At 41.9% G+C, this 27,541-nt stretch overlaps 1 protein-coding gene across 2 annotated transcripts in view; it reads left to right on the forward strand.

Moving 5' to 3' along the window:
- Positions 1 to 27,541, forward strand: part of LOC124777448 (esterase FE4-like) — a 324,295-nt gene that overhangs the window by 144,772 nt on the left and 151,982 nt on the right. For both annotated transcript variants that reach the window (XM_047252862.1, XM_047252864.1), the window contains one exon: positions 6,475 to 6,615. In XM_047252862.1, coding sequence (XP_047108818.1) covers positions 6,475 to 6,615 — 141 coding nt within the window. The remainder of the gene's footprint in view (positions 1 to 6,474; positions 6,616 to 27,541) is intronic.

A 27,541-nucleotide genomic window follows, 5' to 3' on the forward strand; every position in this document is an offset into this window, starting at 1 on the left:
GAGAGTAAAGGTAGCAACAGCGACAGCTATACTGATATGTCAGTTTATGAAAACTTTCAGCACTAACAAGAGACTGTTCTCAGGTGTAAATAATAAATGAATTACGGGATTTGCATCTGGATCAACGCTAAACAATCTTCAAAAAAGAGAAAACGACGCACCAGGAAGGAATTATCCGGTTAAGCCGGAAAACGGTATATGTGATGCACATATAAACACAAGCAAATGATTACTGTTTCAGAAAAATTGGAAGATTTAGTCTAGAGAAAGAGCTTTGGAAATTGAGCAAGTGAATAACGCGTTGGTCTGGTTCTGGCCCTTAGGCAATCAGTTATTCGGCTCGGCATTGATTGATAGAGTTATTGCATGTCCTCCTGCGGGATATCCAATCAAGAACAACTGCCAAGATGAGAAACATAGAAGCAGATATCCTCGGTGTAACAAAGCAGCTTAAATCACTTAATAAAGGCAATGCCTCCGGTCCACACTGTTTACCTGTCAGGTTCCTCTCAGAGTATGCTGATACAATAACTCCGTATTTAGCAATTATATACAACCACTCGCTCACAGAAAGGTGCGTACCTAAAGACTGGAAAATTGCTCAAGTCACAAAAATACCCATAAAGGGAATTTGGAGTAATCCGCTGAATTACATGCCTATATCACTAACGTCGATTTGTAGCAGTGTTTTGGAACATATACTGTATTCGAACATTATGACCTCGAAGAAAACGATTTATTGAGGCATAGTCAGCACGGATTCAGAAAATATCGTTGTTGTGAAACACAACTAGCTCTTTATACTCATGAAGTAATGAGTGCTATCGACAGGGGATGTCAAATTGATTCCATATTTTTAGATTTCCAGAATGCTTTCGACACCGTTCCTCACAAGAGTCTTCTAAGCAAACTGCGTGCCTCCGGAGTATCGCCTCAGTTGTGCGACTGGATTCGTGATTTCCTGTCAGGGAGGCCACAGTTCAAAGTAATAGATGGAAAGTCATCGAGTAAAACAGAAGTAATATCCGGCGTTCCCCAAGGAAGAGTTATAGGCCCTCTATTGTTCCTGATCTATATTAACGACGTAGGAGACAATCTTAGTAGCCGTCTTACATTGTTTGCAGATCATGCTGTCATTTACCGTCTTGTAAAGTCATCAGATGATCAAAACGACTTGCAAAATGATTTAGCTAAGATATCTGTAGGGTGCGAAAAGTGGCAACTGACCCCCTAATAAAGAAAAGTGCGAAGTTATTCACACGAGTACTAAAAGAAATCGGGTAAATTTCAATTATGCGATGAGTCACACGAATCTGAAGGCTGTAAATTCAGCTAAATACTTAGCGATTACAATTACAAATAACCTAAATTGGAACGATCACATAGATAATATTGTGGGTAGAGCAAACCAAAGACTGCGATTCATTGGCAGAACACTTAGAAGGTGCAACAGGTCTACTAAAAGAGACTGCTTACACCACGCTTATCGCCCTGTTCTGTTGTGCGGTGTGGGGTCCGGATCAGATGGGACTGACGGATGACATCCAAAAAGTAAAAAGGGCAGCTCGTTTTGTATTATCGCGAAATAGGGGAGATAGTGTCACAGACATGATACCTGGATGGGAGTGGCAATCATTAAAACAAAGGCGTTTTTCGTTCGACGGGACCGTCTCATGAAATTTCAATCACCAGTTTTCTCCTCCGATTGCGAAAACATTCTGTTGGCACCCAGCCACATAGGGAGAAATGATCAACACGATAAAATAAGAGAAATCAGGGCTTGCACAGAAAAAAATTAAGTGCTCGTTTTTCTCGCATGCAGTTCGAGAGTGGAGCGGTAGAGAGAAACAGCTTGAAGGTGGTTCATTGAACCCTCTGCCAGGCAGTTTATTGTGAATAGCAGAGTACTCACGTAGATGTAGCTGAAGATGTAGATATCAAGCCAAATTCTGTCCAGCTGGCGCGTTACATCGTCATATCCCGAATTAGCTGGAGGGCCCTGCCCATAATGCTCCAAACGTTCTGAATTTGGGAGAAATCCGGCGACCTTGCTGGCAAAAATAGGTTTTGGAAAGCACAAAAACAAGCAGTAGAAACACTAACCTGTGTGGGCGGGAATTATCTTACTGAAGCCCAGGATGGCTTGTCCTGAACGGCAACAAAACGGAGAGTAGAACGTCGTCGACGTACCGCTGTGCTGGGAAGGGTACCATGAATGACAACCAAACGGGATCCTGCTATGAAAAGAAATGGCACCCCAGATCATCACTCCTGGATGTCGGGCCGTGTGGCAGGCGGCAGTTAGCTTGGTATCCCACCAACGCCAGACCCGTCTTCACTGGTTACCGAGCCTCAATTCGAAGAGGGACTCATCACTAAAGACAATTCTACTCCAGCCAATGAGATTCAAGGCTGAAGATGTGTCTGGAGACGCCCCACATAATGGTGGGATACCAACCTGACTGTCGCCCGTCATACGGCCCGACAACTAGGGCCAATGGTCTGGGGTGCTGTTTCTTTCATAGCAGAACCCCACTGGTTGTCATTCGCACTACCCTTACAGCGCAGCGGTACGTCGACGATAGTCTACGTTCCGTTTTGTTGCCCTTCATGGAAAGCCATCCTGGGCTTAATTTTTAACCAGGTAATGCCTGCCCACACACGGCGAGAGTGTCTACCGCTTCTCATCGTGCTTGCCTCGGCGAGCAAGGTCGCTGGACCTGACACCAACTGAGAAGGTTTTGAGCATTATGGCAGGGTCACCCAAACAGCTCGGGATTTTGACGATCTAACTCCCCAGTTGGACAGAATTTGGCACGATATCTCTCAAGAGGACATGCAAAAAGTCTATCAATCAATGCCAAGCCAAACAGCTGCTTGCCTAAGGGCTAAGGGTCAGACGTGGACCAACGCTTTATTGCGGTGATCAATTTTTGGAGCTTCTCCTCTTGAAAAAAAAAATCATCCTATTTTCCTGAACCTGTAGTCATTTGTTTGTCACATGTACATCACATCTACTGGTTTCCATACAATTCGGATAATACTTTCGTGATGTTTTTTTTTTTTTTTTTTAGAGTGTGCGTTATCTAAATATACATTAGGAAATATGTTGACAGGGCGAAGCATGTCTCGTGCTGGAAGTTATAATAAAATAACGTACAAAAAAAATGGCTCTGAGCACTATGGGACTTAACTTCTAAGGTCATCAGTCCCCTAGAACTTATAACTACTTAGACCTAACTAATCTAAGGACATCACACACATCCATGCCCGAGGCAGGATTCGAACCTGCGACCGTAGCGGTCGCGCGGTTCCAGACTGTAGCGCGTAGAACCGCTCGTCCACCCCGGCCGTCCAAATGACGTACAGCTATTGTGCCAAATCCTCATGCAACCTAGTAGGATATTTTTTTTTATTTTTACTGTAACAGCAATTTTACCTGGACATCAAAATAAGGTGATTTTTTCACATCATACGTTAAGCTCTTACATAATTCTGTCGATATTGAACGAACGTCCTTAAAACACAAGAAATTTCACGAAAATTTTTTAGGTCTGTGCACCGACGTGATCACATACCAATGAGATGGTAAAACGAATCGATAAAGAATTACAAAACAGATAAATGGCACCAGATCCAAGAAGTTAACTATGAGTTTAACGCAAAAGTACGGCGTAAACTAAAGAATGACTCCTCACCGAGAAACTATCGCTATGACGCAAGAAGGAAGCTTAGAGTGTAACGTCCCGCCGACAGCAAGGTCATTAGAGACGGAGCACAGGCCCGGATTTTTTTGTTAAGGATGGGGAAAGCAATCATTTCAGTATTTACCTGGAGTGATTTAGGGAGGTTATGGAGAACTTAAATCTGGATAGCACGACGGGATCTGAACTGCCGTCCTCCCGAATTGTGATGGAAGGTATGACGCATATCACACTTTATTAACATCTGTCATCAAGAAGAGGACGTTTGTCCTTACTAAATTCTTCAAGAAGATAATGAGTAAATTCAAACAATATGTACAACGCTCTTGGTTCGCTTCATCTCGCTTAGTATCTTTGGAAGGAACAGTATCATGTCTGTCCTTTTGTAAATACATATGTATCATAAATTTTTGTTTTTCTGATACGTTGCGTATTTTTCAGGATCTCATCTACAGAAGGAATCGAATCAAATAGAACCTTTTAGCAATCTTTATGGTCAAATTTAAATTTAGCAATGTATACCAGTTAACCTTTCTTTCTTTCGCTTACGCCATAGTCCCGCAGCGATCGCAGGGTCGGCGTGGGTACAACGGATTTGGCAGTGTTAGTGTTAGGGATGCCCTTCCCGCCGCCATCCCGTACCCCCAGTACGGAATCAGTGTACCCCAACTGTCTGCGCCGAGTGTAAATCGTGAAATAGTGCGGACGTGTTTGAAATGTCTGCGACGAGTGTGACTGAGGCGGAACGTGGGGAGCAGCTCAGTATTCACTTAGGGTATGTGGAAAACCGACTAAAAACCACATCCAGGCTGGCCGGCACACCGGCCCTCGTCGTTAATCCGCCGGCCGGATTCGATCCGGGGTCCAGGAAGCAGCGCTTAGCGCGCTCGACTAGTTAGCCACACTATGGGTCGCTATTCATTACTTCAAGTCCAAGACTGACTAGGCATTAGATGGCAGCGCAGAGATGAGTAAGTGGTCTTGGAAACGGTGTACCGGCGGCTCTAAACCCTAATCGGCCATGCACGTATGGGTTTTACGTGGTTTCCATGTATCTCTTAACGCTTTGCTTCCCAACAATATAATTGCTCAGGTGCGAGTTGCACTCACCCACTGAGGATTCCATACAAATTTAATTATGTATATATGTTCATCCGTATCGTGAGTCGAGGATGCTGCCGATTTGTGCCCGTTATCGATAGTGATACTGGCAAGGTATCGATACCAGGGATTGAAATACTTTCGAGAATGTTTTAATTTCATATTGGAAGTCGGGTAGCAAAAAACAAAAGAAACAATTTTTGTTTTCTATAATTACAAATTAGCAATTTCAGATTTTTCCCTTAATTTGTACTGTCAAACCTTTCTTCTTGCCAAATTGCATGATTCTAAGTCATCGGGAAGGTTTTGGTGAGTGACTTCGCAAGTATAAAAATATGTGACATAAAATGCCGTATTTTTGATTGCATTGGCTTAAAAGCTTCACTTTTTTTACGTCGGCAGGGGACCGTAGATCGTAATATATGACAAAAATTTCAAGTAGATACGTCTACCCATTCCCGGGAAAAAGGATTTTGAACAGACAGACAAAATGATCCGTATTTACCGATTGAAGTATGGAACCCTAAAAATACATAATTTTAAAATTTTTCACAAAAGTAGCCTTTGTTATCATAGTAAACACCGAATACGCGAAGAAATTCGAAAACAGTAAGCACTCAAATGTTTTGGGGAGTTGGTTTCACTTTGGAATATAATTTTAAAATTTTCAGAAATTAACCTTTATTATCTATCACAGTAAGCAATGAATAAAAAAGTAATTCGCAAAAAGTAAACAATCAATTGTCTTAAGGAAGTTGCTTCACTTTGGAACCATTAGGACAAACAGTTTTCAACCACACATGATTTTATGTGATATATTTGAAAGCAAGTTAACATTTTTTCCTAGACGCAACCCTCCCCCCCCCCCAAAAAAAATCACGAAACTTCCATGAAATCATAATGCCTAAGGTAAATTGTCGTCCTGAATAAGAAGCAAAATGGGCGTAAAATTTAATAAATTTTATATTAAACTACATACTGCCCTAGCAGTTTCATTTAAAAACCCCTCATAAAAGCAGTTGTACAAACTCAGATTTATGTTACAATAACTTCAGATATGCTTAGTTCCACTGCTAGTGATATCCTCAATACGGCGACTATAAAGAAAACCACATGTCACGATATGCTACAATCACGTAGCTCAACCTCCGCTCAGACTGTTGATATGAACGCTGTAAGTAACTGCTACAAATCCCTGCCTTCGTAGAAGTACGTTAGTATACTGCTAGAAGTCTGTCTTGCAACAGAATCGGTGGTTTCATCCTAAAGGCATTATTACTTCAAGTTAATAAAATGGTGGCTTCAGGCAGATATCACTGGTACTTATAGGGTCAAGGGGAATTGCGAGATGGTTCCCTTGAAAAGGTTATGGTCGATTTCATTCCTCATCGATCCACTGTCCGAAGTTGTAATGCACCTATAAAGACGTAGGCGTCGGTGGAACGTTACCCTATATCCTAGTCTTTTATCCAGTACTGATGACCGTCACATTTACTAGATATAGAATAATCTTCAAACTTGGGACCTTAAGGCATTTAGTGTTGATATTTCATTCTACGTCCATGTAGGACAAAGGTGCTCAAGAGCATAGGACTAGCCTAGAGAGGAAGACGTGCTGTGGTTTCTGTGCTGCCCACTGAGGATCTTTATGTTGGTGTGGTGTTCGCAGGTGGAGAAGGGCTACGTCACGGTGCAGACGGAGTCCGGGGCTCTGCGCGGAGCCGTGCGGGACACGATGGCGGGCACCCGCTACTACAGCTTCCGGGGAATCCCCTACGCCGAGCCGCCGCTGGGAGACCTCCGATTCCAGGCGAGTACAGCCGCACACCACCTCACTACGTCTACACCAGCTGTACACGATTCATTCGCTTCTTCAGTCATGTGACTTTCTACTAGGGTCGTTCGATAATTTAATAGACAGATAGCTATGATGTATACATGGTCACTTTTTCCACCATGCACAAATGATACTGAGCAAAAAAGGTGTAATGTCCAGAAATACGTAGTTTCCATGGTCTGTTGTTACAGTGACTACGGTCTAATGTACGCTGTACCGTGTAGCCACAGTTACAGTATGTGTTGAAAATGGTTACCACGTGCCACAACGCATGCATATACGCGCCGAAGCATGTTCTGTCTCCCGCATTCACACTGACCAGGCTGCATCCGAACAACGTCAAATGCAGCATGAATACGCTGCTCCACTGTCTCCACATCTGGCATGCGCTCTGCATACACAATACTCCTGAGATGGCCCCATAACCAGAAATCGCACGGGTTGAGATCTGATGAACGAGCAGCCCATGCAACACTCGCGTCCGATCCATCGACCAGGGATGACACGACTGAGGTGCATTGTAGGGAAGCAGCCTACTCACGCTGTAGTAAATTCACATCAGTTTCCATTGTGTGCCAGCCAGTCTGCTGTAACTAGCTCTGACGTCATAAATGTTGCGCAATACCTTAAAAATCAAGCAAATGACCTAAAACTTTTCTAGCGTGTCAGGAATAATACTAAATTAATGTGTGTTGAATATCAGTACGATAACTTAAGTCATTTTCGAAATTTGGACGTTTTTCTAAAAAAATCATTGGCGCAACAGAAAAGAGCTAGAGACTTCAAAATTTATATTTAGATTCATCTTTCATAATGATTTAATAAAAACAGTACTTTGGATTTCACAAATTAAGATTTTAGTGGAAATTCATGATTTTCTGGTTTTCGTCTCAAAACTGAAGGAAGCAAGATAGATTAAGTAGGCTAATAAATAAGGCTAGGATGTTTAGATTTAAATAGGTTGGAGGTCCGCTATGACTATGAAGATGTGAAAAGTTTCTTTTGAATACCTATAAAATTATAGCGATAGCGGATCTCAAAAGGGCCAGTTCAGAGCTCATCTACTGCGTGCAGTGTAATTGAATTAATTCTCTCGCCCAAAATATTTAGCTTAGCCATGTCAAAATTTTATTATCAATACTTACCTGCGTGCTGAATGCACGTTTAAATTAAGAGCTTCATCAGCCATCAGCAAAAGAAGCTATAAATTATTATGTAACTTGAAGTGGTGCGTTACTAGCCCAGCGGTTAGTCGGGAGAGCCGATTTGATCAGGCGTTCCCTTAGTCGTCCGCACCGCGGCTTTATATATAAGAACGCTGCGCGAGGAAGCAAGGCCCCAGTTCTCTCCAGACGCTGAATGACACACCATCTGTGTCGGGAGTCGCGTCTCATCGGTATCACTGCTACAAACAGCCTCGGGTGCCGTATTAAGTTACTAGAGATACGCGGAACCATGAAATCATTTCAAGTGAAGGGTTAATTCTGGGATGATTTTCATTATCTAGCTTCAGTTTGCGTATTGTCGTATTTTCACGTGCCGTCGCGGGACAGACATCCTACCAAATATTTAGCGTGGCGTTTGATGAAATATTTTCATCAAATTATGGCGAGCATTCTTTTTAACATTTAATTCGGACATTTATAGTTGCATCAGCGCATTAGACTCTGAACTGCTCTGTTAGTTAGGTTGTAGGGATACTTGTGTTTTTTTTATCAGTGAATTTCAGAATATACTCAACTATTTTGGAAAATCGTTTTTGATTAGAAATCCCGGACAATCTCCTAATTCCTCAGAGCTATAAGCTGCAGCTATAATGGTATTCTCAGATGAAGTGGGCACTAGGAACTCTATTTACAGGCTTCACGTTTGGTTAAATCACTTTCTGGGTGCTAAAAAAGTAAATAGAGAGCCCGTGTTGAGAACGGCGAAAGACAGCATTAACAACATTCTAAAAGCCTGAAACGGATTCAACATGCAAACTTTTATACAGCAAACGATTATTTTTACAACTTAGTTGCCGCCCCACATATGGTGCATCGGCCGGGAAATCAACTAAGTGAAAGTGATTTTTAACTATTCGGATTCGCGAGTGGAATGCGACACGCAGCTGAGTAATAGAACAGTGAAAGTGTTACGTGTGCATGTGAACGACGCAATTGGATTAACAACACATCTGGATTGACGGAGCTGGCACTGAGTCTAGCGGTGCTGCCGGCATCGCGAGAAGCCAGTCTCGCCGCACCGCAGTCGTCCGCTGGAGCAGCCGGCGCAGCGCCTGCAATTGCTAGCCACGCAAACACACAACAGCCGTCGGAGAGCCGTCTGCAGTTCAACGTGCCTCGTCGCATCAGGAATCCTGGTACGCCGCGCAGACAACGCCATACGTCGTGCAGAAGGAACTAAGTTAAGTGAAAAGCTGTTAAAAATTTTACTAACCTGCACTAAAAGTCTGTCGGCGATGGAACCGCCAAAAGAAACTGAGGTTAAACTTATATCAGAACCTATGTCGGTTGAGGGAACTGTAAATCCAGACAATGGTTCAAGTGTAAATATGCATGAAAGTAGTAATGTTAAAGTGAAATATGAAGTATTGTCTCCTGACAGTAGTGTGCGAAGGGGCAATGATTCAATAATAGAGACCCCTGTAGTAAAGCAGAAAGTAGAAATTGTAAATTTATTGGATGATAGTTTCTCTGGTGAATTAAAAATGAAACAGTCATCAGAGATGGTAGAGTTTAAGAAGGAGAAGTTAGATATGACTAATCAATCAGAAATTTCATTTAATTTTGATGATTCTGGTATTGGAGCTAGTTTTTTGTCACCTGAGTGTGATAAAAAGCTAGCTAGTGAGCAACCCAAAGATGCTGGGGCTATTGATTTAAATGTTATATTACAAGCAATAGCTGCCAGTAATGCACAAATGACGGCTGAATTAAAGTCTGAAATAAGTGAACAGGTCAAAAACAGTAATGCTGAATTAAAGTCTGAGATTGTGGCCAGCCAAACAAATTTTAATAAACGATTGGAGGTAATGGACGATACCTTCAAGGCTGGTTGCAATAAGTTGAAAGAGGATCTAGACAGTTTGAATTATAAAATTGATTACAACCATGTGGATATTAAGAAAAAGGTTGCTCAACAATTTTCTGAAATGTATAAAACAGTAAAATCCGAAGTTGCTGAGGTTCGCAAGGACTTCCAAATGGAAGATGCGAAGCTGGAGCACAAGTTAACAGAAAAGATCGAGGCGGAATCTGAACTGTGCTCAGATAGATTTAAAGATGTTAATATAAAGGTAAACATATGTCAAGCAGAAGTAAATGCAATCAAAACTGATACTACTCATATTGTACAAAGAGTAGATAATGTTGAATTGAGAGTAGAAAATATCAGTACTAACATTGCTAACATTGAGAGTAAAGTAGCTTCAGTAACTTCTGGTAATGGTAGTATACAACAAGTTGTAGCTGCAAACGCCCCTTTTATCGGGTGTCAGCAGTTTTTGCGGTTTGATCCAGATAGAAATATCCACCCGCTAGATTTCTGGAACGATTTTGAAGATGTGATTCCACCAACTTGGTCTGAACGAGAGAAAATCTCATTTATTAAAAGCCATTTAGCAGGTGACGCCATGCGTTGGTCAGCTGATGTTATGTTGAAGTGTAAAATATTAGCGGAGTTTAGAACAGCTTTCATTAATGAATATTGGTCTAGTAATAAGCAAAATGAAGTGTTGAGAGAATTTTGGAGTGGAAAACGCTTCAATGCAGGCAAGGAATCTATTAAAGAGTTTGCTAGGTCATGGATTTCACGTTTATCACATTTGGACGAAAAGCTGAAACCTGAAATGATAATACTGGGTCTTGAAGCCAAACTGCCATGGTACTGGCAAACTAGAATTATATCTGCCCCTAGAGACAATCTGGATCGTTTCATTGAGTATCTGGAACGTGTAGAACGTGTTGCTGCCAATGAGGAGCAGGCACGTAATAACAGAAATGCTAATAACAATAGTAGTAATTTTAGGAACGAGCAAAATGGCAAAGTAAACATTAGAACAGTAGGTGTTCGCCATCCAAAGAGAGGTAGGAATTGGGGAAATAATTATCAGAACCAACAATGGCATCCAAATGACAGTAATGTTGTGCCAAACAAAATTATGCATGTAAACCACAGTATGGAAAGCAATGCTATGCCAGTTAACTATAATGAAAATAAAGGAAACAGTAGTAGGCCGAGGCAGGAAAACTAGTTCCCGTCTATGAGGACACTGGCGCTCACCAGGCGGTTACTTTTCCTATGCCAGTAGTTAAGGGAATTGGTAAGACAGATCAGAATACTCAAACTGAACAGGTGGATGAAGTGTCGGTAGCATCTAAGGATACAACAGAAATATTAGATCACTCACAGTATTTGATAGATACCGTGTTAGAGACGCTTTCTAAGTGGGAAGAAGAAGAGAAGGCGCAGCAGTGTAACAGTAGGGAAGAGCTACAAAATATTGAATTGTCAGGTGAAGAAGCAGAAGAAATTCATGCTTATATTTACGATGAGGATGATGTGCTCTTATCTAAAGTGCCTGTGCAGGATGTTGATAATGTACTAATAGATTTAGGACAGGAGATAAGTGAAAATGTAGAGGGTAGCCTGTTGGGGGTCGATGAACCCAGTATATGTGACCATTTGTCACTTGAGAAGGAAACCGACGATAATGGTGAAAGTTGTTTAGCTGTAACTAGTGTTATGCCGGGTCTGGAGACGCAGGATCGCTCAGACTACAGTAATTTGGGTCATGTTCAGCAAACTAAATGTAATGAAGTCGTGCAGTGTTTCGATTTGAAATTAATAGATCGACTGGAAAAGGCAGCTGAAAATGTAATTCAGGAAACCCCTACACACGGTGACCTAAATATAATGAAGACAGATGTCGATCACTTTAGTTGGAGACAAATCCAAAAGGAACTATTAGATGAATTTGAGGAACCACCTGTACCACCTAGAATAACCCACCCTATAATAATAGTGAATATGTTGGGTATCAATGTACGTTGTCTCTTAGACAGTGGAAGTGAAGTGAGTGCGATATCTCAGTCCTTTTTTGATGCATTACCTGGTAAAGACAAGCTTACAGTAATGAGGGTATCAGGACTAAGAATAATTGGCGCTACTGGCAAGGTGTCAAAAACGATAAAGCAAGAAGCTTTGCTGCCCTTTAACATTAACGGTAATTTAATTGATCATCCATGTTTAATTGTAAACAATCTCAGTATTGAGGTTTTAATTGGCATAGATTTCTTGTCGAAATATCAGAGTGTTGTTGACTTTGAAAGAAGCCAGTTAAAAATGGTCTTGCCGATAACCGGAGAAATTATAGTACCTTTTAGTGATAAACATGTAGTAACTGATGATGGAACTTGGGAGCTGCCTATACGAGTTCTGAAAAATAGGAGGTATTGGGACGAAGGTGTTAATCTTAGTAACAGTAAGCTGAACACAGGAGAAGAAGAAGAATCAATTATTTTAGACAAGATAGAAGCTATCAGAAGGAAGAACTGAGACAGGTTCTAAAAAGGCATCATAAGGTATTTTCAGATCGACCTGGCATAGTCAAAGGTTATGAATGAATGCTGTAGGGAGGAAGTTGTTCTGTAACCTCTACACAGTGTGGCAGCTGTGCAGTCCCAGCTGTGTGAGATCTTCTTTCCCTTTCAGGTCTCACTCATTCTTCATCTTTCCTATCCACAAAAATTTCGACCTCTTCTTTCCAGACATGAAAATTTTCTGTCATGGCTATCAAGCCATGAGTTATGTAACCATTCTATCTACCGATTAGTGAAGAAAAATATCTAATGTGACAAACCTAATAGTGACAAACAATAGAGAAGTATGACATAATGAAGATACAAATGTATTTGAGTAACAATTATGTATAGTACCCTGGTAATATAGTAACTACAAAGTGTTGTTTTATTGGAAATGGTCCACCAACAGTAATTTAAAAAGATATATGAATTCATGTACAAGCAGGATCTGAAGTGGTAGTGAAACCTAGTGTATGCATTAGAGCTAACTAAGAAATAGTAAAAGAGATTGCTTAGTGTTAGGAAAAATATGCAGATAAGTTGTAAGATTAAACTCACCTGGTGTAGCAAGGAAAGGCAGTGTAATAGAATTGAGTAGTGTTTGTGGTTGAGACGTGAAGGACACGTCCCTGAAGTATTTGTAAGGTTGGAGCTGGCCATTATTTTAGTGTAGTGTGTGACAGGATACACCTACATGTATTGAGGTTATGAGTTGGAGGCAAGAATGCGACCATAGGTACCCTTATGTTAGATGAGACAGAGCAGCTCATGGTGTCCTATAGGTTTAAGGAATTTAGCATTACGCTCGTCCATATTTACTTGATGCACTTTAATGGTAGGTCTGAGAGAGACTACCTGAGGTTTCAGCGTCCGATCGAGTGGAAATGGATTGCCACGTGAGCAAACTGATCAGCTGCAATACACTATAGATATGGAATAAATGTGCTATCCTATGCTTTAAATATTAATAGAGTGAGTGTTAAATAAGTACATACACTAGCAAAATAAATAAATAACATACTGACAGACGTGAAACATTATTTTAGCTCAGCATAAATACACTTCAAAGTAAGTAAGTACCTAATTGCAGATGTGGAACTGACAACAGCAGAGGACCAATAAGTGAATTTAGTAGTCAACTAAACGTATTGTGTTTTGAACACTCACAATTGTACTATTACCAAAAGTTACTCACATGTACAAAGAAGCTGAGAAACCAACCACTAATCATACTCATACTATCTCTAAGAATAAGGTAATCAAAGATGAGTCAGTTAAGTGCTTAAAATACAAATGTATCAGGAATGTACCGAGCATTGGTTCAGTGTTCCGGCCCAGAAATAATAAATTGATGTTAAATATGATTTATGATTGTATGCCTTAGGAGCATAAATTTTCTCTAATACATGACTAAAGGCGTTTTGAGCCATTTGTTTAACGATTTTATGACAGTTAAGTAACCGCAAGAGTAATACTGAAAAAGCTCTGTTAACTTTGTTCCAGAAAAATATTGAAGGATAAAATGTATATATCCCCATTTCATTGTGACCCATCCATAGATATTAAGTGAACAGAGTCTGAGGCACTCTTTTTGTTTGTTCTATAGGACAAACCAGATAATGGCAGCCTGGTAGCTGCGTGAAAGCGTGGAGTGACTTGGACACAACTCACAGTGACCCCTCCCCTTTCACCCATGTAATTTAGAGAGAACGTGAAGGACGCACACCATAGCAACTTCCCCTCCTCTACCCTTGTGAATGGAAGTGTAGGACGCCAGCCAAAGCGGCTACAACCATGTGTGTAAAAATTATTTGTGAAATTTTCTTTCAGGTTTAGAAAAGACTGCTAAGAGATAATCATCTGTTTATGTATCATGTTATTTTCTTTGAATTTGTCTATGTAAAAATGTATTTAATGGATCTAAGATTTTCATAATTTTTCAATTTGTATGTGTTTGTTTGTCTAAGGCAATATGTATGCCAAAATATTTCATTGACTTTGCTTAAAATTTTGAGTAATGACATTGTTTAAAAGGCAGTGAACATGCCTACAATTTAAATAATTAATGTAGGTAATAAGTTTTCTTTAATGTTTCTACAGGTTTATATTTCAATTTTGATTTTTCATAGAGAGTTAAACTGTACTCTTGCTTCCCTTTCTGTAATTAAATTTTTTTTCCATTCATTAACATTCATAAACAAAAAAAATTTAAGTAGAGGGTGATGTAGGGAAGCAGCCTACTCACGCTGTAGTAAATTCACATCAGTTTCCATTGTGTGCCAGCCAGTCTGCTGTAACTAGCTCTGACGTCATAAATGTTGCGCAATACCTTAAAAATCAAGCAAATGACCTAAAACTTTTCTAGCGTGTCAGGAATAATACTAAATTAATGTGTGTTGAATATCAGTACGATAACTTAAGTCATTTTCGAAATTTGGACGTTTTTCTAAAAAAATCATTGGCGCAACAGAAAAGAGCTAGAGACTTCAAAATTTATATTTAGATTCATCTTTCATAATGATTTAATAAAAACAGTACTTTGGATTTCACAAATTAAGATTTTAGTGGAAATTCATGATTTCCTGGTTTTCGTCTCAAAACTGAAGGAAGCAAGATAGATTAAGTAGGCTAATAAATAAGGCTAGGATGTTTAGATTTAAATAGGTTGGAGGTCCGCTATGACTATGAAGATGTGAAAAGTTTCTTTTGAATACCTATAAAATTATAGCGATAGCGGATCTCAAAAGGGCCAGTTCAGAGCTCATCTACTGCGTGCAGTGTAATTAAATTAATTCTCTCGCCCAAAATATTTAACTTAGCCATGTCAAAATTTTATTATCAATACTTACCTGTGTGCTGAATGCACGTTTAAATTAAGAGCTTCATCGGCCATCAGCAAAAGAAGCTATAAATTATTATGTAACTTGAAGTGGTGCGTTACTAGCCCAGCGGTTAGTCGGGAGAGCCGATTTGATCAGGCGTTCCCTTAGCCATCCGCACCGCGGCTTTATATATAAGAACGCTGCGCGAGGAAGCAAGGCCCCAGTTCTCTCCAGACGCTGAATGACACGCCATCTGTGTCGGGAGTCGCGTCGCATCGGTATCACTGCTACAAACAGCCTCGGGTGCCGTATTAAGTTACTAGCGATACGCGGAACCGCGGCTTTATATATAAGAACGCTGCGCGAGGAAGCAAGGCCCCAGTTCTCTCCAGACGCTGAATGACACGCCATCTGTGTCGGGAGTCGCGTCGCATCGGTATCACTGCTACAAACAGCCTCGGGTGCCGTATTAAGTTACTAGCGATACGCGGAACCATGAAATCATTTCAAGTGAAGGGTTAATTCTGGGATGATTTTAATTATCTAGCTTCAGTTCGCGTATTGTCGTATTTTCACGTGCCGTCGCGGGACAGACATCCTACCAAATATTTAGCGTGGCGTTTGATGAAATATTTTCATCAAATTATGGCGAGCATTCTTTTTAACATTTAATTCGGACATTTATAGTTGCATCAGCGCATTAGACTCTGAACTGCTCTGTTAGTTAGGTTGTAGGGATACTTGTGTTTTTTTTATCAGTGAATTTCAGAATATACTCAACTATTTTGGAAAATCGTTTTTGATTAGAAATCCCGGACAATCTCCTAATTCCTCAGAGCTATAAGCTGCAGCTATAATGGTATTCTCAGATGAAGTGGGCACTAGGAACTCTATTTACAGGATTCACGTTTTGTTAAATCACTTTCTGGGTGCTAAAAAAGTAAATAGAGAGCCAGTGTTGAGAACGGTGAAAGACAGCATTAACAACATTCTAAAATCCTGAAACGGATTCAACATGCAGACATTTATACAGCAATTAGATTTTTTACAAGTTAACCGCCGCCCCACAGCATCCAGACATTATCGGCGAAATGAGCTGGAGCACCATCATGTAGCAGTCACGTAACCCTTTGAATCACCAATGGCACTTCTTCCAGCATGGGAGGCAAAGTCACCAGCAAGAAACGCCGATAGTTCCAGCCTGTTAGGAGACGCGGAAGGAAGACTGGTCCCGAATTCGGTCGCCAATTATCCCTGCCCAAACATTCCGGCTACTCCGATGCTGATGATTCGCTGTCACCATACCATGGGGGCTCTGCATACTATTCCACAGATGACTGTTGTGGAAGTTGAAGATACCACTCTGCCTAAAGGTGGCCCCATCTGCGAATAGGATGGATGACAAAAATCCCGGAATCATGGCTGCCTGGTGAAGAAATCAGTGACAAAACCGCTCCCAATGTGGAAACTCTGTCGCTAGTAAGCCCTACACAAGCTGTAAGTGATAAACGTAGTAACAATGGACAATGTTCCACACGGTCGTCTGGCTTACCTTGTACTGGCGGGCCAACAGCCTGTTACTGACACGGCGGTCGCCTTCCACAGTCTTAATCACATTTTCCTCAACGTCTGGTGTCCGAACATTTCGAGTACATCCTTCATGATTTCCTGCTTCCTGAAACGACCCTATCTCAAAAAATGGTTCAAATGGCTCTGATCACTATGGGACTCAACTTCTGAGGTCATCAGTCCTCTACAACTTAGAACTACTTAAACCTAACTAACCTAAGGACATCACACACACCCATGCCCGAGGCAGGATTCGAACCTGCGACCGTAGCGGTCGCGCGGTTCCAGACTGAAGCGCCTAGAACCGCTCGGCCACACAGGCCGGCGACCCTATCTCAGACAAACGACGAAACACTGTTGCAAACACTGAACGCTTTGGTTGTCGGTGGGGATAGGTCTCCTGTTGCAACCTTGCTGCCCGCCGCCCCTTGCCTTTTGCCTTTCCGTAAGTAAACCGTGTCAGCAAGCTTTCGGTTCGAATACGGAACCATTGTGTACAACGCTGTATCACATCCACTACAAGATGAGGCAGCAAGAGAAGTGAATCGGACACAACATTACCAATTACTATGGCAGGAGAAGGCGCTAGAGCATGGCATATGACGTGTGGGAAACAGTGCTACCCTCTAGGAGGAAACCATGAATACTGAAACTGTGTCTGCATGATACAGCGCTTATTAGACAGCAGCCTCTGTAACAAAGTATGACTGAATAAATGGTCTCTAGCATGGAAACTGTGCATTTCCGGACGTAAGTTCATTAGACATTTTTTGTTCCGACTCCTCTCGTCGATCAATCCCTAGTTTGCACACGGTCGAAAAAATGACCCTCTACATGTAGACTGAAGCGACGAATGAAAATTTGTACCAAGGCCAGGTTTCGAACTCTGGTCTCTTGCTCACTAGGTAGATGCGCCAACCACTACGCCATACTGGCACAGTGTCTTTGCACAATTCTACGGACTGCCGCAGCAAGCCTCCCTCCTCAATCCAAACTACAGTTCACGCCTCAGCCCACTTAGTATTCTCCCTACACTCGAACAGCATCGCAGAGGCTCTCCAACTGTATGGAAATACCACATCAGCAGCTAACGAAACGGGTGATACTGCCTGAAATCCAGGCATAGGCGCTTTAATCAAATTAAACTAATGGATCCACAGATCTTTTCAAGTCTCAGACATCTAAGATGTATACAGGGTGGTCCATGGATCGTGACCGGGCCAAGTATCTCACGAAATAAGCGTCAAACGAAAAAACTACAAAGAACGAAACTCGTCTAGCTTGAAGGGGGAAACCAGATGGAGCTATGGTTAGCCCGCTAGATGGCGCTGCCATAGGTCAAACGGATATCAACTGCGTTTCTTATACAGGAACCCCCATTTTTTATTACATATTCGTGTAGTACGTAAAGAAATATGAATGTTTTAGTTAGACCACTTTTTTCGCTTTGTGATAGATGGCGCTGTAATAGTCACAAACATAGAGCTCACAATTTTAGACGAACAGTTGGTCAAATGGTTCAAATGGCTCTGAGCACTATGGGACTTAACATCGATGGTCATCAGTCCCTTAGAACTTAGAACTACTTAAACCTAACTAACCTAAGGACATCACACAACACCCAGTCATCACGAGGCAGAGAAAATCCCTGACCCCGCCGGGAATCGAACCCGGGAACCCGAACAGTTGGTAACAGGTAGGTTTTTTAAATTAAAATACAGAACGTAGGTACGTTTGAACATTTTATTTCGGTTGTTCCAATGTGATACATGCACCTTTGTGAACTTATCATTTCTGAGAACGCATGCTGTTACAGCGTGATTACCTGTAAATACCACATTAATGCAATAAATGCTCAAAATGATGTCCGTCAACCTCAGTGCATTTGGCAATACGTGTAACGGCATTCCTCTCAACAGCGAGTAGTTCGCCTTCCGTAATGTTGGGACATGCATTGACGACGCGATGACGCATGTTGTCAGGTGTTGTCGGTGGTTCACGATAGCAAATATCCTTCAACTTTCCCCACAGAAAGAAATCCGGGGATGTCAGATCCAGTGAACGTGCGGGCCGTGGTATATGGTGCTTCGACGACCAATCCATCTGTCATGAAATATGCTATTTAATACCGCTTCAACCGCACGCGAGCTATGTGCCAGACATCCATCATGTTGGAAGTACATCGCCATTCTGTCATGCAGTGAAACATCTTGTAGAAACATCGGTAGAACCTTACGTACGAAATCAGCATGCATTGCACCATTTAGATTGCCATCGATAAAATGCCGCACCATACATTAACCCGCCAAGGTCGCTGATGTTCCACTTATCGCAGCCATCGTGGATTTTCCATTGCCAAATAGTGCATATTATGCCGGTTTACGTTACCGCTGTTGGTGAATGACGTTTCGTCGCTAAATAGAACGCGTGAAAAAAATCTGTCATCGTCCCGCAATTTCTCTTGTGCCCAGTGGCAGAACTGTACACGACGTTCGAAGTCGTCGCCATGCAATTCCTGGTGCATAGTAATATGGTACGGGTGCAGTCGATGTTGATGTAGCATTCTCAACACCGACGTTTTTGAGATTCCCGATTCTCGCGCAATTTCTCTGCTACTGATGTGCGCGTTAGCCGCGACAGCAGCTAAAACACCTACTTGGGCATCCTCACTTGTTACAGGTCTAGGTTGACGTTTCACATGTGGCTGAACACTTCCTGTTTCCTTAAATATCGTAACTATCCGGCGAACGACCCGGACACTTGGATGGTGTCGTCTAGGATACCAAGCAGCATACATAGCACACGGCCGTTGGGCATTTTGATCACAATAGCCATACATCAACACGATATAGACCTTTTCCGCAACTGTTAATGTATCACGAAGCAAATACCGTCCGCACTGGCGGAATGTTACGTGATATCACGTACTTATACGTTTGTGACTATTAAGGTCGGGACACACACGTCCGGGCCGTGTCAGGGCCGAGCGTCGGACGAGTGACGGCCGTACTACGGTCCGTTCCTGCAGGGGCCACACATGACCGGAGCACGTCCGTGTGTCTGTTGTTCCTTGTAGTGACTCGGACGCGGTGAGCTGTGTTTCTGTTTGTGAAAGCTGTAAAACATGTTCACTAATTTTCGTAATAGTGAATTAGGACTTATAGCACTTGCTTTAGACGAAGAGGAAAACGAACGAAGGCAAACAAGAAGAAGAAAATTATGGATCCACAGTGCCTGGAAAACAAGACCAGTACAGGGAGAGTTTCGAACACTATTTTCTCACCTCGTAGATGATGAGACTAAGTTTTATGAATATTTTAGGATGACGCAGTACACCTTCTGTGAACTTTTAAAGAAACTAGAACCAAGGCTGAGAAAAAATGACACGTTCTGGAGAGTATCAGTTTCACCCAAAGAACGACTGGCGGTTTTTTTACGGTAGGTTAAAGAAAAGTACACCGAACACAAATAAATAAGAAGTTTTAAGGACAGCATTTTTATTTTATTACTTTAGTAATTGAAAGATAAATACATAAGTTAGTAAATAATACAGTTAAATTTCTACTACCCTAAGAAAAACAAATGAGGACTATTCAGTGAATTAGTTTCTGAAGCTGATGAGGATGCAGGGGAACTTGGAGGATGATGGCTTTGGTTACTTATATACGAATTGTGCGAATCCCTTTGCAGGTCCAAAAGCTGCTGTGTAGGTTCTGTTGACTCGTTTCACACAGGTGAAGGATATGGTGTTGAAACAGATTTTGCTGAGGAATTGGAGGATGATGGAGTGAATTGATGGACTGATACGTCATTCATGAGTTGCTTCAGTTCAAAGTCTTGTACAATTGAAAAAATCCTACTTTTAGCTTGATGAAACAGTAGTGGATGCAATGATTTTAGGGCTGGTGCTATACCAGCCAAAAAAGCATCAACTGGGTTTTGTATATCTCTCTGTTTTTCAGCTTTTTTTTCTGCCAAAATGTAAGCCATGAGCTGGCTTGATGCAGATTCTTGTGGTTTAACCTCACGCTGAAATTTTCGTTTCAGTGGTGGTTTCATAAACGTGTTCTTCTTTGAAGTGACGGACGAATGAGCTGAGGGCGTCTGGGAATGCCGAGTGCGCTCTATCAAATTCTCTGTTTCACTACCCTGGGTTTTAATGATCCATTCTTCATCTGCAATGTCTTCTTGTGTAGACACTTTTTCGTTTTCAACAATCGACTGCTCCTCTTGGGAATCTGTATTTGATTCTTGTTTATGCTCATTATTGTCTTGCGTGTAAGGAACATTGGAAACTGTTTCTCGTTCTACCATGTAAGGTAGCAGGAACGTTAAGAGATCTTCATACTTGTATTTATGTTGATGAACAGCAGCTTGTCCTGAAACGGTTTTCCTTTTCTGCAAGGTCTTCCTTCGTTGGTCACGAACAGATGCCCATTTTTTTTTGCATTCCTCTATTCCACCTGTAGCAAAAATATTTTAAATCGCGTATTTATATTACAATGTTTAAAATGCTGCAAATATTTTATAGATTATACAGTATTTCTCATCTCATACATTCAATTTTTTTCAGGTTCCTTGCTACAGGAGATTCCTTTAAAACTATTTCCTTCAGCTACAGGTTGGGAAAATCCACAGTTGCAGCTATCGTCCATGACACCTCTAGAACAGTTATCGATTTATTGTTAGAAGAGGTGATGCCTGTGCCGAATGAAGAAAAATGGAATGCTATAGCTGAGGAGTTTTGGACAAAATGGCAGTTTCCAAACTGCATTGGATCTTTAGATGGAAAGCACGTAACAATACAGGCTCCAAACAACTCAGGAAGTCTCTATTGGAATTACAAAAAAACATATTCCATTGTGCTTCTTGCTCTGGTTGACCCATGTTATAATTTTATTGCAATAGACGTGGGAGCGTACGGAAAAAACTCTGATGGAGGCATTCTAGTAAATTCAAATCTTGGAAAGTCATTGGAAAATAATACGCTTAGCGTCCCAAAGAGTAAAATTTTACCCGGAACTGATGTTGAACTTCCAATGGTAATTGTAGGCGATGAAGCTTTCCCTCTCAAAACATACTTGATGCGACCATATCCTGGCAGGAACTTAACAAATGACAAGGCTATATTTAATTATCGTTTGAGTCGGGCAAGAAGAATATCCGAAAATGCATTCGGTATATTGCAACAGAAATTTCGAATATTTAGAAGAATCCTTCAGGGAGATCCTAATAACCTTACAATGATTGTGACGGCTGCGTGTGTACTGTACAACTTTATTCGAAAAATGGAAGGTTATAGGGTGCCCGAACAGAGGATGGATCAAACGGAAATTGCTGAGGGATCCGGAAGTTCATCAAATCTTCGAAACCTACCTCGAATTCGTGGGAGATCAACAGATGCTGCATTTGCTGTACGAGAACAACTCAAAAAATTCCTGAACTCTCCACAAGGGACTGTGGAATGGCAAGAACATGTCGCCTTGGCGATATAACGATGACATAAACCAAACATCTGTTTGTAAAATAAAAAGTAAATAAATATCTTTCGGGTATTAAAACTGTAGTTCTCACTTCCCTGATCGTAAAGAACAGGAAACTTACGAACTTCCTCTACTAGTCGTTCCACATCCATGTTTTGTACACAGAACAGTTTTGCGCAGTTGCAAAGCTCACAAGACAACCCCACCGTCAGGCCGTGTCCGTCACGTGAAAATTTAAACACGGCGAATCCCGCCCGGCCCGGCCCCGGCCCGTTGACGTTCCCCGTGCACGGCCCGGTCAAGTGGGGCCCGCTGCATTTGTTTTAATGTTGTATTTCGTAGTCCGGGTGACGGCCGATACTCGGACGTCTCTCGGCACGGACACGGTCCTGACATGTGTGTCCCGACCTTTACAGCGCCATCTATCACAAAGCGAAAAAAGTGGTCCAACTAAAACATTCACATTTCTTTACGTACTACACGAATATGTAATAAGAAATGGGGGGTTCCCATTTAAAAAAGCGCAGTTGATATCCGTTTGACCTATGGCAGCGCCATGTAGCGGGCCAACCATAGCGCCGTCTGGTTTCCCCCTTCAAGCTAGACAAGTTTCGTTCTTTGTAGTTTTTTCGTTTGATGCTTATTTCTTGAGATATTTGGTCCGGTCACTATCAATGGACCACCCTGTATATGCAGACTAAAGCGACAAACAAAAATTTGATCCGAGGCGAGGATTCGAACTCGGGTCTTCTGCTAATTAGGCAGATGTGCTAACAAGTAAGCCACGTAGGGAATGAGGAGGAAGGCGTGCTACGGTAGTCTGTGGAGTTATTTGAAGCCAGTGTGCTGGGGTGGCGATAGTTGTTAGCATATCTGCCTAGTGAGCGGGAGACTTGAGTTCGAATCCCAGCATTTTCTTTCGTTGCTTCAGTCTGCTTATATACATCACAGATGCTTGAGACTTGAAAAGGTCTCTCCATCAAATTTCATTTGAGACCCACAGCTACACAGCAAGAATTGTTTATTAAATCGATACATGCTTTGGTCTGTTTTCCCTCGTAATTCATAGCAACTTCTATGCTCTACTCCCTTTATTTTGCGAGTCTTCTTATTGCCTCAAAGAAAGATTCTTTACCTTGATCTCGGATCAAGTTTTTTAGCTTGTTCCTTACTTCTTCACTGTCGTTGAACTTGATGCGATGTAAAGACTGTTTCGTCGGACTGTAGAGATAAAAATCCGACAGGGCAAGATCAGGTCTGTAAGGTGGAAGAAGTAGGATATCCCAACCCACTTTGCCAATAGTTTCCAGTGTCACTTGCGCGTATGGTATCGAGTGTTCTCTTGAAGAAGTACGCCTTTTCTCTGCAATTCCGGACAGTTCCTCTTCAGCACGGGCTTGATTTTATTCTCAAGCGAGCCTGAGTTGTATAGACTGTTTATATTGTATTGCCACTCCAAAAGTAAATACCAAATATTGGACCACTAGCACTGAAAAAGATGGTTAACACGACCTTACCAGCAGATAGCTGTGTTTTGAATTTCTTACAGGCAGGTAATTCAGTGTACTTCCACTGCATTTCTTGACAATTGAACACTGACTCTGAATTAAGTACACGAGTTTGATCACAGGGTAAAATCCTGTCCAAAAAATGCGTCACTTACGCATCTGAAACGATGTTCGAGCTCAGTGCAAATGCGAAGTCTCTGTGATGAGCGGTGAGCTTCCTGGCAACCCACAAGCTTTATGGCAATTCATTTTGTTTTGACAGATAGAATGAATTGTCCCAACACCTACTGGACATTCTTCAGCAATTTTACCGAGTGTAAGTCGTGTTTTTACTTGGACAGGTGAATAAATACGAGCTTGTAACGCCGAGGTCGGGTTAGGTACCGGGCGGCCGCAGCGGTGTTCGTCGGTTATTCTTTTGTGGCAACTTTTAAACTTATCTTCCCTCGCGTAAAACCTCCCGCGGTTCGTGCAATTACAACCGTATTGTTTGTTCATCCGGGAGAATATTTCTCATGGTTAGACTCTCTCCGAAAGTAAAATTCAGATCACAGAAAGCTGTTCTTCAAAATTAATTTCTTTGGGAGAACTAAGACCTTAGATGTTATGTTTACGTAAACATTAATCTTACAACTGTTTAAAATTATTCACAAGGTTGTCAGATAGCGCAAAAGTTTCAGTTCCCTGCATCAGGCGTTGCTTTCACTATAAACTTTTGTTTAGTTATTGAGTGGCCCAGATGGCAGTGCCTAACCATGAAAAATTAACAATTTTGTGTGCATTAAATTCCAGTACAATCGAACACTAAGCACCCTCCACAGAATGACTGAGAACAAGCTGTACAACTAGTTTTTACTTAGTTGTTAGTCTCGTTCCAATAGTTCATTCACTATAGCCAATTCTCAATCACCTCCTTCAGATGTTCGGATTCTGAACTACATTGAAATATAGTATGTTGAAGCCGGCCACGTAACCGAGTGGGTCTAGGCGCTTCAGTCCGGAACCGCGCTGCTGCTACGGTCGCAGGTTCGAATTCTCACTCGGGCATGGATGTGTGTGATGTTCTTAGGTTAGTTAGGTTTAAGTAGTTCTAAGTCTTGGGGACTGATGACCTCAGATGTTAAGTCCCATAGTGCTTAGAGCCATTTGAACCATTTTGAACAATATGTTGGTCGGATACTTCAGAATCAAATGCAGAACTCCATCATCAATTCATATTTCATCAAATACAATATTTATTTTTTACACTGTCAGTATTCTTTCAGCCACTCTCTAAGACGTTTTACATACGACTCATCGCAGTTAAATGTATCTCGAAACTGACTACGAGTGAAAAAACACGACTGCGTAGAAACGTGTTTTCGCAAAAGATGACGTGCTGAACAAAGTTGTTACATGTCAGAGACCAAACAATTGTTAAATATTTAATTGTTAAGTACTTTTAAACGAATATGATTCATAAAACACTTTGAATTTTTTACGAATACTTTAAAATATAGCAGCGTTTACAAAATATTAATGCAAATTCTCGTTCCATTTTTTAATAAAATTATAAAAGCAGCTTGGATGGACAGAAATACACATATTTATGTATAATCTAAGGACTTGCATCTAGCAAACAAACTGACAGCGTACGACACGAAAATAGTAAATGAACCGACCAATATCCCAGCGCGAAAATACGTTAACGTACAGATAGCCGAAGAAAGGAAACTCTGTATTGAACGTATGATAACATATACGCTACTGCAATTGTCCTCATTTTATTTCTACTGTCTTTCGTTCTTCGTCGTTGCATACTTCAAAAATCGTTCAAATGGCTCCTGCGCTATGGGACTTAACATCTGAGGTCATCAGTCCCCTAGACTTAAAACTACTTAAACCTAATTAACCTAAGGACATCACACACATCCATGCCAGAGGCAGGATTCGAACCTGCGACCGTAGCAACAGCGCGGTTCCGGACTGAAGCGCCTAGATCAGCTCGTCCACAGCGGTCGGCGTTGCATAACACCTCAACTACCAGTCTTAAAGATTGGTGCCATACATTCACGAGCAGCTGAATTAGAGAAACATCTTCACCAATTTCTGTAATTCATCGTATGGCGTGTGAAGGGAGCTACGTGGTGAGGCACTACAACTTTCTCCACTCGCTATTCAATTCGCGGATAGTACGACGAAACAAATACTGTCAGTAACGTACTGTAGGAACCCGAACACCGCTCATTTTAGCGTCATAGCCACTACAGGAGATGTACGCGGGAGGAAACAACCTGTTTATTGATTCAGTTTGGACGCAGACTCTTGGAATTTTGTGAGAAAGGCGCTCTGTAATCTTTCTGGTGAGGTCCCTCTCTGCAGTCCGCTGGAACATTTCTGTGACAGACTCAAGCTGCCAAAACAAACGAACGACGAATTTGGTTGTTCTTGCTTGAATATTTTCTCTCTCTCCTGCTAATCCAACGGCTCTAGACCGACGAACAACCCAAGAACTGGTCGAACAAAAGATTTGGAAATGATCTGTGCGTGAACTACTGTTCTCCACGATTCTTCCATTAAATCAGAATCTGTGGTCCATCGCCTCCTAAATTCGCTCCAGACAGAAAGTCATAGATAGTAGAATAGAACAGAGCACAACAGAATATTTATTCACCTATAAACATGTGCACATGCAATCGGTGTCGTCCGGCAAAGTTTACGCACGTACACTATGTGATCAAAAGTATCCGGACACCACCAAAAACAAACTTTTTCATATTAGGTGCATTGTGCTGCCACCTACTGCCAGTTACTACATATCAGCAACCTCAGTAGTCATTAGACATCGTGAGAGAGCAGAATGAGGCGCTCCACGGAACTTACGGACTTCAAACGTGGTCAGGTGATTGGGTGTCACGTATGTCATACGTCTGTAAGCGAGATTTCCACACCCCTAAACATCCCTAGGTCCACTGTTTCCGATGTGACAGTGAAGTGGAAACGTAAAAGGACACTTGCAGCACACAACGTACAGACCGACCTCGTCTGTTGACTGACAGAGATCGCCAACAGTTGAAGAGGGTCGTAATGTGTAATAGGCAGACATCTATCCAGAACATCACACAGGAGTTCCAAACTGCATCAGGATCCATTGCAAGCACTATGACAGTTAGGCGGGAGGTGAGAAAACTTGGATATCGTGGTCAAGCGGCTGCTCATAAGCCACACATCACGCCGGTTTATGCCAATCGACGCACGCTTGGTGTAAGGAGCGTAAACATTGGACAATTGAACAGTGGATAAACGTTGTGTGGAGTGACGAGTCACGGTACATAATGTGGCGATCCGATGGCAGGGTGTGGGTATGGCGAATGCCCGGTGAACGTCATCTGCCAGCGTGTGTAGTGCTAACTTTAAAATTCGGAGGCGGTGGTATTGTGGTGTCGTCGTGTTTTTGTTGTTTTGCGTGGCACTATCGCAGCACAGGCCTACATTGATGTTTTAAGCACCTTCTTGCTTCCCACCGATGAAGAGCAAATTGGGGATGGCGACTGCATCTTTCAACACAATCAAGCACCTGTTCATAATGCACAGCCTGTGGCGGAGTTGTTACACGACAGTGACATGCCTGTAATGGACTGGCCTGAATCCTATAGAACAGCTTTGGGATGTTTTGGAACGCCGACTTCGTGCCAGGCCTCACCGACCGACGTCGATACCTCTCCTCAGTACAGAACTCCGTGAGGAATGGGCTGCCATTCCCCTAGAAAACTCCCAGCATCTGATTGAAAGTATGCTTGCGAGAGTGAAGGCTGTCATCAAGGCTAAGGGTGGGCCAGCACCATATATATTGAATTCCAGCATTACCGATGGAGGGCGCCACGAACTTGTAAGTCATTTTCAGCCAGGTGTCCGTATACTTTTGATCACATAGTATATCACTATCATCATCA

This window comes from Schistocerca piceifrons, chromosome 2 (genome assembly GCF_021461385.2).
Source record: "Schistocerca piceifrons isolate TAMUIC-IGC-003096 chromosome 2, iqSchPice1.1, whole genome shotgun sequence".
Taxonomy (NCBI): domain Eukaryota; kingdom Metazoa; phylum Arthropoda; class Insecta; order Orthoptera; family Acrididae; genus Schistocerca; species Schistocerca piceifrons.